The sequence below is a fragment of the Tripterygium wilfordii genome, chromosome 15 (genome assembly GCF_013401445.1).
Source record: "Tripterygium wilfordii isolate XIE 37 chromosome 15, ASM1340144v1, whole genome shotgun sequence".
Taxonomy (NCBI): domain Eukaryota; kingdom Viridiplantae; phylum Streptophyta; class Magnoliopsida; order Celastrales; family Celastraceae; genus Tripterygium; species Tripterygium wilfordii.
Genome location: NC_052246.1, coordinates 1960564 through 1975788, shown reverse-complemented (window position 1 = coordinate 1975788; position 15225 = coordinate 1960564). Strand labels below are relative to the sequence as shown.

The following is a 15225-nucleotide window of genomic DNA, read 5'->3' as shown; positions in this document are numbered from 1 at the left end:
GTCTGTTGAGTTGTATTTGATGGGTTAAATGTTCATGTTGTAGATAATGCAGTAAATGGAGGAGTGGTGTTCTTCTGTATTCCAAGACATCATCAGAACATCGAACTTGGTTTCTGTTATATATAAAGAGCCAATAAGAACAGGTATGATACTCGAACTGGTTCATTAGACTATTTTGTTTACTTTCTAGATATTTCTTGCATATATGAGAGACAATGATGAAGATTGAACCTGATATGACCCAGAAATTTTGTTGGTCATTCTAAAGCCTAAAAGCTTGTGTCTTATTTATTGTACAGAAGCTCAATAGCAGCAGTTGTAGTTTGAAGGTTGAGAAGATCCTGTGACACCCATTGCTAGTTGAATAGACATTTATCTTCTGTTCCCTTATGAAAGTGTATTGTTGAGTGTCTTCCATTGTAAATGGAAGCTGAAATGAAAAGTTGGTCATACTTTTTTCCCGCTGCATTGGCCACAATATTCCTGAAGAGTTTCTTGACAAAATAAGCTTATGCTAAGATATAGTCCAGAAGTTAGGATGCCAAGTTGCCCGCTTCTGGTTTGTGATGATATTTTGATAGCTAGTATATCTCCCCGTGATACAAGGTTTCACATTCCTCGGCTTCAAAATGGGGGAAAAAAGACTTCATTGTTGGACAATCATAGTTCAGTTCTCCAATCTTTGCCATTTTTTGCCTTGACACGAAAAGATAACCGAGTTAGACTCATGTGCACGTAGTACTCAAATTATCATAAAACATGCTAACACAGTGCTGGATGCAATGCAGAAATGAGTCTAGTCTGTACCATTCCTGGTCAATCAGCATTTCCTCTGTCAACCCAAACTCTTTGAGCTCTTCTTTAGTGTGATGTACCAACAAACTGTATCTGTATATGAGAAAAGATCACTTAAATATTGGCATTGTTTGGAAACAATTAACAGAATGATTCTGGGGATGTTGATTGTCCTAAAGTCCATATGGTTCTGGTTTATTTTGGTCTGATTTTTAGCTGTTATCATTTCCTATTTTTTTGTAATTTGCTTTACATGTTTGGAGATGCCATGAATTTACTTACTCTGCTGCATATGCTTAGCTTTTTTCTAACCCTAGGACATACAGATTGATTGCTAAGTAGTTCCTATAATTGCTGATAAAAAAGCGGGTTTACCTTCCACCATAACCTTTTCCCATGACAATTATTTTTCCATTGCCCAAGTTGTTGAGTCTCTCAAATTGCTCCACAGTCCACTTGTACCACCTCATTAGGAACACACGCAGTGTGAGACCATGTGAAACTATCACCAGATTCATTTCTGGATTTCTTTCTCCTGGAGGCTGAAAGCGTCCAACGTCGATGTCTGACTTCAGTGTTTCTCTGAACCCTATTGCAAAGGTACTTCATATCAAAAATCCTTTTTGGTATATCTTTTACATTGAATGTGATAAACCAAACTACCTGTGATTCTATCATAAACATCTGCTGCAGATTCACCGTTGGGAAATCTGTAGAAGAATCGACCATAACGATTTCGAATGGCTTTCTCAACTCGCATCTTCTCTCGATCCTGAAAATTCCCTTGCAGAAGTAGAAGAAAATCTGATCAACATAGTAGTTGATTTTGTTCACTGGATTTATTTGAATGGTTTACTTTATATATTGTTGTTACTAACATAGCTACCATTGCATGACAGTTAAAAAGGAAGAGAAATCCTACCGAAATCTTGTTCTCTCAGTCGAGGTTCTTCTCTGAGACCAGCAATTCTTGACCTCTCAAATGCTCGACCCAGATGCTGCAATGTCTGACGAGTCCTTTTGTATGGTGAAACATAGAAGTAAACCTTCCAGTCAGTGGCACCATCTTTACTGATTAGTTCTCTAATAGTCTCTCCACATTGCTCTGCGTCAATCTTCCCTTTCTCTGTCAGTTCAATCTTGGGATCAGCAACCCTTGTGTAGGTACTCTCATCTACATTCCCTTCGCTTTCTCCATGCCGAACCAGGATTATCCTGCGCGGCCTCGGAGACTTCAGTGCAGCTGAATGATGCAGCAAACTCGTTTCAGAAAACCCATTATTGTTATTGAATTTTAAAACTTGTTCCCTGATTTCACAACACTTGGTGATGGACTTGGTATGGGACAGTGATTTCTGTGAGAGTTGGAATTGTGATGCTGTAAACAGAGTAGTTGATGAGTAAGGAATTGCCATTTCTTCTGATTGAGTGGCGATGAACTGAGGAGGCTAAATTGAGGAAGACTCATGTTTCAAGTGCTGCTAATGTCCCGAGTACATACTTAGAAAAACTTGACAAATTGCAATTGAGATTGGTAGGAGACGATGACAGTGATTAGTGTCTCTGACCGTGCACAAACGAGTGGTCGTTATAATCTGTTTTTCAATTTTCATGGCAGCTAGAGCTCCTAGAGGTGTAATTGTCATCCAAATGATATGATATGTGTGATGCATATTGAGAGAGGACGTGAGCGACTTTGTCATTGAAGCGTAGTTCGGGGCATATGCTTCTAGCTAACACTGCTTGTTGTCTCCAGGACTTGAAGATGGGCCAAGGCCCAAGCCCAGAGTTGGGAACTTACACCGAAAGCAGCCCAAAGAGTGAGGTGACATGGTAATTAAGTTCCATTTTTGGATGCCTCTGTCATCCCCATATAAAATGCTATAAGCCATCTATGAATTAATTAGGGCAGTCATTTTTTTTTAATCGCAAATGACATCAGTAAAGTTTGTCTTTTGGACAGTTGATATTAGTTTAAATTCGAACCATCTGTTCCATGAACACAGAAATTTGGCACATGACAACAGGGTAAGTTTGGTTAACGCTCTGTGTGTGGACACAAACGTATTGCTTCTAGTATGAATCGTACTCGAGACCTCTCAAATCTATACGGTCTGGCTCTAGAGAAATTCACCAACTAAACTACCATCCAAATGGTTAATTATTCCCACCGAGAGATGGTGACCACAACAGTTTTCATATGATGAAATTAAGTAAAACTTTAGGGCTCGACCCTAATAGGATGGGTAGTAGGATAAACCAACTCCTAAATCGTTAATTAACAGCCACAAAAGAGTTATTATCAATGGATTTTGTCTGTTGTGACAAAAAGCCTTCTCTTTATCATCCAATGATAAAGGAGGCAACTTCTTTAAGAAACTTCTTTAAAAACAATAATTTAGATGCATACTTGTAAGCTCAACTAACTTTATTATAGAGAAAATTAACAGAACACAAAGTGTGTACGCTAAGATGGTTTGGAGAGAAAAATTAGAAAAATAACAAACACAAAAAGACAGGTGATCGAAATGGCAAACAAACATGTATCCCCACTTAGACAAGAAGCCAAATTATGCATTTTCATTTCTTGATTTCATTTTAGTGTTTTTCGTCTTTTGTATTGACTGTACTCCTCTGTCTATCATTTATGTTTCTTGCTGATGGAGGTGAAGAAGAATGAAATCATCCAATGGGTTTATTAAGAGATTTATGTTCTTAGGAATGTTATCCATCACCCCTTTCCCCCCACCCCCTCTCTCTTTATATATATATATATTAGCAACCCATCTCAATCATAATTTATATAGGTGATGTACTATAGTAGTTTTGCCTTATCTCCAGGTTGCATGTCCTGAGGTCCAAGGTTCCATTCTCACAAGGGTTGAGATTTGGGTAATTTTCATCCGTTGTGGTGACCTTTATGTCTCTCGAGCATGGTTTAGCGCGTGTGTAATCTATGGGCATTTCAAAAAAAAAAAAAGTTTTGCCTTATCTCATATAGGTCATTAATCACAATGGTTGGTAAAAAATTTGTTATGATTATTAGTACAAGAGTCTTGGGGTTTCTTCAAAGAGTAAAATGTTTGAATTTTGACTAATATAATTAAAAACACCCTTGGTCCTCTATCATTGAATCTTCTTAGTATTTATATATATATATTCCTTACTGCCATTTTTTTGTTGGATAATTAAATGGCAATTGCTGAGAATCTTACACCAACTGATTAATCAATTTAATATGGTCATAAAATTCAACAGATGTTTACTATTAATTAAATTAATAACTTGCACAAATAATAGAAACAGAACTTAAAATAGTAATAATTTGTAATTAATGAATGAATAAATAAATTGTGGAGAAATTAATTAAGGTGTTTTAATACATGTTGCGTATCTTTTATATATGTTGTGATGCATAATGGTCGAATTATTTTTTTAGGTAAACGGGAGTGGGAACTCGAACTTAGATACCACCTAATTGACTAATTCGAGTATATGTCATAACCACCTCGGCTTATGAGTTTTTGACATCATAGTGGTCAATTGCACCTAGCTAGCTAGACTTATTATGGTGGGATTGGGACCCTCTATCCATTGAGGATCAGCAGCCATATATGAAATGTGATCAATGATAATGGTCCACAAGAGTAGGTCATGAAATTTGAAACAACGATATTCATAATTAAGAGTTTTGTCTGTCTTATTGTCTTTCTTCTATCATCTACATAATTCAATGAGTTTCAACAATTTATTTGGGTAGGAATTAGGGACACAATCCTTCCCTAACACAAATATATTTTAAATTAGAGGTAGCCTATTTTCTAAGGCTTGAATCAACACAAATTCGAATATAATCCTCACTCTAATAATGATGATAATAAAATTAAAGAATATTACTTTTTTTTTTATTACGAATATTACTTATAAAAAATAAGGACAATTGGCCCCTTTCTCAAATTCTCCAACCCATAAAAAGGTAGGCAAGTCTCAATCCATATATAATGTGTTATTTATAAACTAATTATTATTATTTTTGTTTTAACCAGCTCCTTATACTTGGATAAAGTTCAAGGTTCGATTCTCACTTCGTTTACATCATGAGCGACGTATTCAAAAAGATCCAAGTAAGTACATATACTTCCGCCTAGGTATGTACTCGGCATGTATACCACATTTGTATTTGTATTGATGATGTAAATTCTATATTGGTATCCAAAAGATATATAGGTTTTGTCCAATATGTTAATTTATCCATGCATGTATATATCTAGATGCACGAGACTAAATTGCACGTTGAGATATTATGCATGAGGTTGTATAATTAGAAATATTGTTTGTATATATACATATATGTTCAGGTTTATTCAAGTTGTGTATTTATATAGCAAACGATGGATAAGTGATTGATCTGAAAGCCCACATTGGTTACACATAAATCTACCAATGGCCGGATTTATATGGGCAAAGCCCTTAACAAATATCTAGACCTTTTTTCAAAGTTTAATGAGTAAGACTTAGCCCAGTTATTGTGTTTAGGATGAACAAACTTATGAGGGTAATCCGATGTATCTAAAGGAATCGAAAACCCAAAACATATAATATAATTGCTTGTTTTTTGGGTATGTATTTCTGATAATACACCCATCAAAATAAAAACAAAGAACAAAAACTGTCAAAAGCCAAAATTTTAAAATGGATGGAAATGGAACTACAGAAATTGGAAAACTGACTCTGAAGATAAAAGTTTCGATTAGCTGATTCTTTCACTGCTTTCACTTGAATATTTCAAACAAGTTTTTTTTTTTTGGTTCTTTTTGTCTCTTAATTTACCCCAAAAGCAGTATTATGACCAAGTCTTGCTCCACACAAGCATGGTGGGAATTGAAGAAAAAAATGAAGCATCAAATAAATCAGAGATCTTGACAGTCCAATTAATCCAACACAACAAAAATGAGTGAAGATGGTGATGTTGATTTTTAACAAAAATCGCCATTTTGAACTCTTCTTTTGGACCATATATATATATATATATGATAAGGGATGGTCCACATGCATAACTATAATGTTCCAATTACTCCCACACAAGTGGGAAGAGCAAAATGTAGCAATCAATATTCTATAATTCAGCTAATTAATAGACCACCTTGAAGAGTAATTAAGACTTGTGAAGGTAAACTATTACTCCCTCCGTCCCATAAAAATAGTTCTACTTCTTTTTTTACACATATTAAGAAAATCTATTTAATATAGTAACAACATTCAATTTTACTTACATATTTCCTAATACACCCCTAATTAATACTTAGATGACCCTAATTAATACTGTAATAACAAAGCACATTAAATAGGGGTGTTTTAGAAAACTAATGAACTAATTATATTCTAAAAAATGAAACAAGACTATAATTTGGGACAGACGAATAAAGAAAGTAGGACTATCTTTACTATTAATTATAATAATATTATTTTTGATTTATTACATGCATATAACGTGGGATAATATTAAAGTCCTACATTTACAGCTAGCACCATGAATGATGTCGTCTATATACATTAATTGGCTGGATGTATATTCGGTATAACCCTAAAAAAAAGAGATTTCAACACATTTCACGTTTAATTGATCAAATTAATAAATTATTTTAAAATTAAGCAAGTTGTGCTGCCTTAATTTCCCTCGTAAAATCCTAATTTTATATATCTGAAAATGGACACATTTTTTTTTTTAAAAAAAAGGTCTTTCAATTTCTTGTGCAATAATTAATGGTTATATATTCTAATTTTAATAACTCATACATAAATATTGTAAAAGAACATTGCCGAGGTTGGTAATTTGATTCTAAACTGGACCTCGGTTCAACTAGCATGTTGAGTGGGTTTTAATGCAGACAAATCAATAAAGGAAAAGAAACGCAAATCAAACCAACATTCAAATGCAAAATAACAAGGGAATCCACTTGAGCGAAAACTCTTTAGGTTTTTGATATATTGATTGAAAATGAAAGAGGTAATCCCCACCAGGGCAAGCTACAACCCTAATGAGATGAAAACACGGAAATGTAAAATTATAAAAATACCCCTAAAATAGAAAACAACCTGTTTTGAGGCCCGAAACAAGGGAATTTCACGAAACCGGGGTGGGGCCAAGGACCATAGGTTTTGGTTTGGATCAGAATGTCGTTTCGTTTCAGCCGATCAAAAATCAGCTCAATCATACAACATTGCAAAATTTTCATTTGGCAAAAAAATTTCTTCCCGCTAGAAAATGATTTATACTAGCTGGTAAAAATGATAATTTCCAGCAACTTTCTGTTTCTATCATTTTAGCTTCAAATCAACCCAAATTTGACTCAAACCCAACTCCTATATCAGGTTTGCACATAGCTAGATCGACCTGAGCTTGGGTTTAGACGAATTTAGTGAATTGTTCAAACTACACAACTACCGAATTATTGTCGGTCATTATATATTCTCCAAAAGAAAAACAAATATGAGGCAATGCCATTTGGACCATGACGGCACGCAAGTAAAACCCTCTCTCTCTATATATATATTGTAGAAGACAAAAGGCAAAAAGCAAACTAAGAGCATCCACATCAGATTACCTAAACATGAGTCTGTCTGTAAAATTTAGAGATTTTGTCAAAATAGAGCTCTGCATCAGATTACCTAGAGGTTCCCTATTTTACAGAATATGAACAGTAGTTCCCTACATCTAGAGAACCACTATTCACTTCCCTAAATATAAAATAATATTTTTTACTACTTTATTTTCTTCTCTCTCCTCTCTCCTCATTTTTTCCCTCCTCTCTCTTCTCACTCCTTTCTTTCTCTCTCTTCTTTCTCTCTCCTCAATTTTTTTCTCTAATTTTTAATAACATTAATTTATTATTTTAATTAATATATTGTTTTAAATGTAATTAATTTATTATTTTAAATAGAAGTAGTTTATATGAATAGAATAAATAAAGGAAAGAGAAATAAATATTATTTTAATGCAATAGAGAATATGATAGGTAATCTGATGCAGTGTTGATTGGATAGGGAATCTGTAAAATAGGGGAAAGTGACATTTTGTCTGTATTTTAGGGAATCTGTTAAGAGAAACTGATGCAGATGCTCTAACACAAACAATTGTATTCAATCTCCCTTTCCTTGAGGGGACATACATCCCACAAAAACTAACACAAACAGTTAATATTATTAATTAGAAAGAAAGAAGCATCTCCAACTTCAAGTATGTGTATTATTGTACCTTACCAGCTACAAAGTTGAAAGTACAACCCCCACCAGATACTCTTGTGTCTTCTAGTTGTAGTGTACATGGTGACTCTTCATGGTACCAACAGACCATCCATCACCTACGTAGGCTACACTTGGCAACCATTGTCCCATCTAAACACATACATACATACATAATATATATATATATACACTTGACAATTAATAAATATTTGTCTTGAACCTAAAATTCCTTTTTGGGTTTTGGTCCACTACCAAACCTTCAATGGATCCCTAGCTAAGTAGGGTATAATAGTCCAAAGTTCGAACCTTTGTGATTGTAAGACTATACAAAAGAGAAGGATAAAGCTGCAAACCCTAGCTTACAGTGGCAGTGGTGCTGCACTGACGATATGAATTATATAGATGCCTACTTTTACTTAGCTAGGTTGGTCCATGATAACACAGAAAAAGAAACATATATACATATATACATATATATATATATGTATGTATGACCACTCACTTACTCCAGATCCAGATATAACCCTAGAATCTATGTATGTATGATCCATTGATTCTCCTCCAAAGTCACAAGTTTCAAAAACAATTGTCAAAATGCATGCAGGACTGTCAAAGTGTCAGCCTTAAGATCCTTTTGGTACTGTGTTTGGGAAGCATAAGTGCTGTTTCTACCTTATAAAAAAAATATAATATTTATATGTCAATACTCGTTGTAATGTTTTTATTTTATGGGTAAACAAGAATTTGTCCCATATTTATTTAAACCATATTTATTTTTTTTTAAAAAAATTTCATCATAATTTCTCAGAATGAAATTAAATTAGATAAAGACAACAATCATGCTTCACAATTTCATCAAAATTCTATATATGATGTCATTTTTAGTACTTTTATAAAATAAATATATTTTACCCCAAAAATTAAAACACAAATATATATTTTGAATTTTTATTTCGAAGAACATTTATTTTCATGTAAATAAATAAGTTTTATGGTACAACACCTAACACCGACGCCAACACCAACATTATAGAATAGCATACGAGGTACATTGGTGGAAGTTAACGTGCGCGGAGGGGGGGGGGGGGATGCATAGGATAGGGAATCAAACAAGAAAAGCTTAAGATTGCTGACGTGAGCAAGGTGTAGAGGAGAGAGAGACGGAGAAATTTTGGCAAGCGGCGTAGAAAGCTTTGGTTATGGGACCACCTACTTTTAACGGGACAAAAATTTAAAGCTCCTGTTCGCTCCCACTCTCACCCACCTGCGCGTGCTTCACACTCTCACTAATTTTCAAAATAAAATTACAAATCTAGTAAAATTTTGATATTTGTGTGTTGCAGAGACGAGAAACTAGGCAAAAACATTGATATATGTAGGGCTGTCAAAAAAATTGTCAAAATGTAAATTGAAAATAACCGAATTGATAGGCCTTTTTTTTGCTCAAAAAATACGTAGTTTTTTTCACTAAAAACATAATCAAATCGAAAAAATTTGATAAAATATACTGTTTCATCAATTAAATTTATGTAAAGAAAAGATCGAAACGGCACCTAGATTTATGATATACTTTTATATTCCTTATTACATGTGAAGAACAAAAAAAGAGGAGGGCGTGTAGGTAGGCATTCAGTGGATGATGATGATAAATTAAAAGAAAAAAAAAGTTGATGGTCCCATAAACACAATGTGAACAGAGAGAGAGAGAGGGGTTGGGGAGTAGCTTTTAATACAGAAATTTAATTGGGGATATTAGGATTTGATGGAGAAACCCAATGGACCACCTCATCTCTTCTTATACTCCACAGTAGCTTATTTTGGCAATATTTCATTTTCCAAGCACATATACTCTCTCTCTCTCTCAACTCAATTCAATTTAACCCCAATAGTTATAGGAAAATAATTTATAGGTCACAACTCCCTCCACGTACAGACCCTCCAATCCCAAGTCCCAACACTGAAACACATCTGACAAAAGCCTGGAAACAACTCTTACTTAGGAGTGATTTCTTGGGATTCGCCCCCATTCTCTTCCCTTCCCCCTCATTCTTTCTCTATATTTCTCACTCTGCAACCATTCTCTTATTTCTTTTTAATTTTAAAAAATTGAATTGGGTAGTCCATGTTGTTTTTAGTCTGGATTAATCTGGGACAGATGATGGTATTCTATTGGTGGGTTTTGAAAAAAAAATCTATTAAAATTGAAAAAAGAAAGAAAGACTAAAAGAAACACCAACAAACAAGTCATCTGGCGGCTTGTAGTTTGTGTAGCAGGCAAAAGACCATCATTACTTTCTGTTTTGTGGCTCCTGCTTCCAGTACTATGCCACTTTCTGAAGCAGAAGCAGAGGATTCCATTGTTTAATTTATTAATTAAACTATGTTATCTCTTAATAAATTTCATTTTTTAATTGTTGGGTATGAAATAATTGAGGGGTTTATATGGTTTTCTTACTAGGAAGTCTATTTTGGATGTATTTAATATCATGGTGTATTGACCCACTTGAGCTAGCTAGAGAGAGAAGAAAGAGAGAGAGAGACAGAGACAGAGAGAAGTATGAAAAATGATGATCATGGCTATAGGAGGGTCATCATCACCACTATCTGATCTATTTCTGCAGAGAAGATCATAATATCTCATCTTTCTCTTCCCTTCCCTTCCTAGTTTTTGTTGTTCAATTGGTACACCATGTTTGCTTATTAAGAGAAGAGGCCTAAGAAAAGAAGCCCTCTCCATTTCTTCTTCTTCATCTCTCTCTCTCACACCAACCCCACATAATTTCCTCCACTCTCTTCTTCCATAACTGGTAAGCCCTTTTTCTAGTCTCTCCTTTTACGTACGGTCTCCACATATATTGAAGATCGATCAAAAGGGTCATTCTTGATTCTCAAAAAGTTTCAATCTTGGTTACAATTTTTGCAGTGACTACAGAAATCAAGAAGAATATGGCTTCATCTAGTGGGTTTTGTTATTCGGATGTTTCATCAAGCAATCCAGAAATTCACAACCATCTGGTGAATCAGATCCAAGGATTTGAGTCAAATCCAGACATGTTTCATCTGACAACAGAGATGGAGAATCTGCAACAAAGTGACAATAACTCTGTTATGTGGAAAGGCTTCTTTGGCAAAACTGGTAGCAACTCATCACCACCACCAGAAACTGCACTTCCTTCATCTTCAAAGACCATCAATGGTTCCACCACTGATTTCTATCACCAGCACCATGAGTTCAATAAATCTGATTTATTCCAACCTGGGATTTCAGAGACAAGTAGTCATGATCATCAGAATCTGTTAGTTGCTGCTGGGTCTCATGATCATCATCACTCAACTCATCATCCATGGCAAGACAACAGGTTGATTGTTGATGATTCTTCTTTGAGGTGTGTGTTTCCTTGTGAAGGGAATGAAAGACCCAGTCAAGGTCTCTCACTCTCTCTATCTTCAAACAATCCTTCTAGTTTAGGCTTACAGTCTTTTGAACTCAGACAACAAAGCAGTAATCAACAAGAGGATGATCATCATCATTATCATATGAGGTTTATGGGTAAACCAGCTGGAACCACAAGTATTCAACAACAACAACAGACGATGCAGTTCCATCTAAGGAACTCAAAGTATTTGGGTCCTGCTCAGGAGCTTCTGAATGAGTTTTGTAGTATTGGAACAAAACAAACTGATTTGTCCAAGCAAAATCTTCACAAACCTAAACAGTTTGAAGATGAGAATGCAAGTAGTTCTTCCAGAAAACAATCTCTTCAATCCCTTGAATTCATGGAGTTGCAAAAGAGAAAGACAAAGCTGCTTTCAATGCTTGAAGAGGTAGTTTTTTTTTTTTGTTTTTTCTTTTTTACCCTCTGTTTTGTTTTCAACAAATAACATGTACATGATTGAAAAGCTTCTTGATATGATTTTTTGAAAAGAAAGTTTGAAACTTGTGATTGTGGGTGGGTGATTAGTTGAGTGGGTGTGTCTTTCAAACTTTGTTTCTTGAACTAATTTGGCGACTTGGGTCCTCCCCATTATTAATGCTTCTCACATAGTGACAATTTCAACTTTTCTCCATTTACTTACACCTGAAACCTCTTATTCCTTTCTTATTTATCTTTTCATGGCATCTTCTTTGCTCTACCTTGTACAACTATTTATATATTCCATGTTGTAAATTAATTTCCAAGCTATCTCTTCTTTTTCTAGGTGGACCGAAAATACAGGCACTACTGTGACCAAATGAAGGCAGTGGTATCATCCTTTGAAGCTGTGGCAGGTCATGGAGCAGCAAATGTTTATTCACGCCTAGCTTCAAAGGCAATGTCAAGGCACTTTAGGTGCTTGAGAGATGGAATCACTAGTCAGATTCAGGCCACAAAGAAGGCCATGGGAGAGAAAGATCCGGTCGCTCCAGGAACAGCTAGAGGCGAAACGCCCCGACTTAGAATCCTTGATCAAGCTTTGAGACAACAAAAGGCCTTTCAACAAATGAATATGATGGAGACTCATCCATGGAGACCACAAAGAGGTTTACCAGAGAGATCTGTTTCGGTTCTTCGCGCTTGGTTGTTTGAGCATTTCCTCCATCCGTAATAACTCCTCTCTTCTTCCTCTCTAGCTATTTCAGTTATGGACAAAGATATATTCTTAGTCTCTATATATATAACTAAACTACAAAGGTAGTTTTAGTGAAGGAATCCATGTTCCCTCCATAGATAAAGAAGAAAACAAAACTAGATTTGTGTGGTAGAAGAAGTTGCTTGTAGTTCAAGTACTGTAACTTGGCATGCCTAGCTAGAGAGATTCACTTGATGATGGGTTTTATATATGTGTTTTGTTAGTTTGTATACACAAGCATTCAGATTCCACCTTTCAAGTTTTTGTCATATTGTTTTCAATCAATGTGTTTGTTTTGGGTTTTGGTCTCTTTTTTTTATTATAATTTTTTTTGTTTGGATTTGATTCTCTGTTGGAGAAGACCCATATGGCCATATGTTTTATATATCACAACATTTTGTGGTAAAAGTAAAAAAGATTGTGACTTTTTGTTTTCTGTAGGTACCCAAGTGATGTTGATAAACACATCTTAGCTCGCCAAACTGGTCTCTCAAGAAGCCAGGTTTGTCCACATCTCTCTCACACTTTTGAAACATTTTTTGTAATAAAAAAATCCAATTAATTGTATAATCATTGGGGCATATCTTCTTAGGATCTACAGTTGTTCTTTAATTTTAAAATAAATTTAACAAGCAATCATGGAATCTCTCCAATTTTTAATATATATATATTAAAGTGTTTTCTAATGTGTGTTTTTTGTGTTGAATAGGTATCTAATTGGTTTATTAATGCAAGGGTGAGGCTTTGGAAACCAATGGTGGAAGAAATATATATGGAAGAAAGCAAGGAGGAAGAAAACAACAACATGGACTCTCCAGATGGGGTCAGTACTGATGATATTCTTGATGACAATATTGGCCGGCTTAATCCAAATCCATCCATGGATCGAAAACCGACACCGGACCAGCTCCTCCGAATAGAACCTGATAGCCTCTCCTCCATTATCAATCAGCATGGCAAAAATGATCCAAGAGGAGTCCACTTTAATAATTTTGGGTCTTCTTTTGGTGGTGCTTCCATGGAACTGGACTTCTCATCATACAACCACAACCATCACAACCCTGATCAGAATTTCAACGGGGGCGGGGGCGGGGGTGGCGTGTCGCTGACGTTAGGGTTGCAACAGCATGGTGGGAGTGGTGGTGGTGGTGGAGTGAGCTTAGCATTCTCTCCAGCGTCTCAAAGTTCACTTTTTTACGCAAGAGATCACATTGAGGATTGTCAACAGGTTCAATACTCTCTTTTAGATGGTGAAGGACAGAATTTGCCTTATAGAAACTTGATGGAGGCACAGCTGCTACATGATTTAGCAGGTTAATTAGGAGTGCATGAATTATTACTGCTTAAGTTTAGGCACATAGAGGGATAGAGAGAGAGAGAGAGAGAGAGAGAGAGAGAGAGAGAGAGAGGGAGAGAGTTATTGATACTCTCCATACATAAATGTATGAAAGTTTTATAATGTTAGGTTAATTCGGATTAATCCATTAGTGATATATATTGCTAAGGTTTTTTTTGTGTAGGATCTATTTTTCAAGAGTAGTGATATTATATATATATATATACACTAGTAATATACATATATATAGATGTCTATGTCTATACATATGTATATCACCCTCTTTGATCCCCCAAGTTGAAGTGATTTAAGTCTATGTGGTTCTTCTTAAAATGTACGTATTCAACGAAAGAGAAATTATTTCAGCAATTACAAAATTGGTTGGGGGTCGTCCTTAGTAATAGAAGATTAAGACAAGTCTTTACATTGAATTATATATCATATGCAAGACGTCATAGTCATATTTTTTGTTTGTGTTGTGGTCCTAAATATAATTCATGTTCATTGAGAATGTGATGGTCTTTTCATGGGGCATATATAAGAGAGAGAGAGAGAGAGAGAGAGTTGCATGCTTTGCTTTTATGGTTTTGTCAACTTTGGGGCATTGTTTGTGGTATATATCAACTTTTGATGAGGAGAAAAGGGGCCTTCAATTCATTATTAACTCTCTTTTTAGGTAGTGGTCAAGCCATTAAGTTTTTCACACGATCATGCAAATGATAAGTGCATAGTGAGGAAGTTATCTTAGCTAGGGTGAATTAATATTAAAATAATATCAATTTGATTCGTTCGAAAAACTCTTATATGATCCGGGCGCGGCATTCAGGAAATTTTTTTTTCTCATAAAATAACACAAAATATTTTTAAAAAATATAGTAAAGTTGATGAAAACTAACAACCATATAAACAATGAAATAATATATGTTGAAACTTTGGGATGACAAAACTTTATCTAGTCTGGATGATCGAATTTTTGTTCAACTCGAATTAAACTAAGTTTGAACATAAGTTATATGTCCGAAATTCGGGTTCAAACACAAATTTTTTGTCCAGTTTAAAATAGGGTTAGAGTTCAAACACATAAATTTTGTCCGATTTACTCGTGTAGACCCTAACTCGGATTAGGTTGTTGTCCGGATTTAAACCAATTTGGGTTTGGTCAATTAAGTATAGCCGAAATCTAATCCGGATTAGAGTCCAAACAAGTAAATATTTCGTAAACACGTGTTGTTGGTTCC

General features: G+C 35.0%; 2 protein-coding genes across 3 annotated transcripts; one reads left to right on the top strand and one right to left on the bottom strand.

Annotated features, from left to right (window-relative positions):
- Positions 1 to 95: 95 nt before the first annotated feature.
- Positions 96 to 2767, bottom strand: LOC120016261 (phosphoglycerate mutase-like protein AT74H). Its single transcript, XM_038868945.1, has 5 exons — positions 1718 to 2767; positions 1459 to 1578; positions 1171 to 1384; positions 808 to 888; positions 96 to 696 (listed from the first exon to the last, which is right to left on the bottom strand). Exons 1-5 carry the CDS (start codon positions 2208 to 2210, stop codon positions 582 to 584), a joined length of 1023 nt encoding a protein of 340 aa, XP_038724873.1. The 5' UTR covers positions 2211 to 2767; the 3' UTR covers positions 96 to 581.
- Positions 2768 to 10524: 7757 nt separating this feature from the next.
- LOC120016218 (homeobox protein BEL1 homolog) lies at positions 10525 to 14239 on the top strand. 2 transcript variants are annotated; one of them, XM_038868878.1, is made up of 5 exons: positions 10525 to 10847; positions 10964 to 11865; positions 12241 to 12623; positions 13093 to 13153; positions 13361 to 13969. In XM_038868878.1, the coding sequence occupies exons 2-5, from the start codon at positions 10987 to 10989 to the stop codon at positions 13967 to 13969; spliced, it is 1932 nt and encodes a 643-aa protein (XP_038724806.1). In that variant the 5' UTR covers positions 10525 to 10847; positions 10964 to 10986. The 2 variants fall into 2 exon arrangements, with proteins under 2 accessions (XP_038724806.1, XP_038724807.1); XM_038868879.1 differs by having other exon boundaries at positions 10526 to 11865; positions 13361 to 14239.
- Positions 14240 to 15225: the final 986 nt, after the last annotated feature.

Excerpts from the sequence above, each read along its gene's own strand:
- LOC120016261 (XM_038868945.1), bottom strand. The coding sequence starts at position 2,210 with ATGGCAATTCCTTACTCATCAACTACTCTGTTTACAGCATCACAATTC. Across the intron at positions 1,385-1,458 it reads TGTTTATGATAGAATCACAG|GGTTCAGAGAAACACTGAAG; the intron begins GTAGTTTGGTTT and ends CCTTTGCAATAG. Across the intron at positions 889-1,170 it reads GGAAAAGGTTATGGTGGAAG|ATACAGTTTGTTGGTACATC; the intron begins GTAAACCCGCTT and ends TCTCATATACAG.
- LOC120016218 (XM_038868879.1), top strand. The coding sequence starts at position 10,987 with ATGGCTTCATCTAGTGGGTTTTGTTATTCGGATGTTTCATCAAGCAAT. Across the intron at positions 11,866-12,240 it reads TGCTTTCAATGCTTGAAGAG|GTGGACCGAAAATACAGGCA; the intron begins GTAGTTTTTTTT and ends TTCTTTTTCTAG. Across the intron at positions 13,154-13,360 it reads CTGGTCTCTCAAGAAGCCAG|GTATCTAATTGGTTTATTAA; the intron begins GTTTGTCCACAT and ends TGTGTTGAATAG.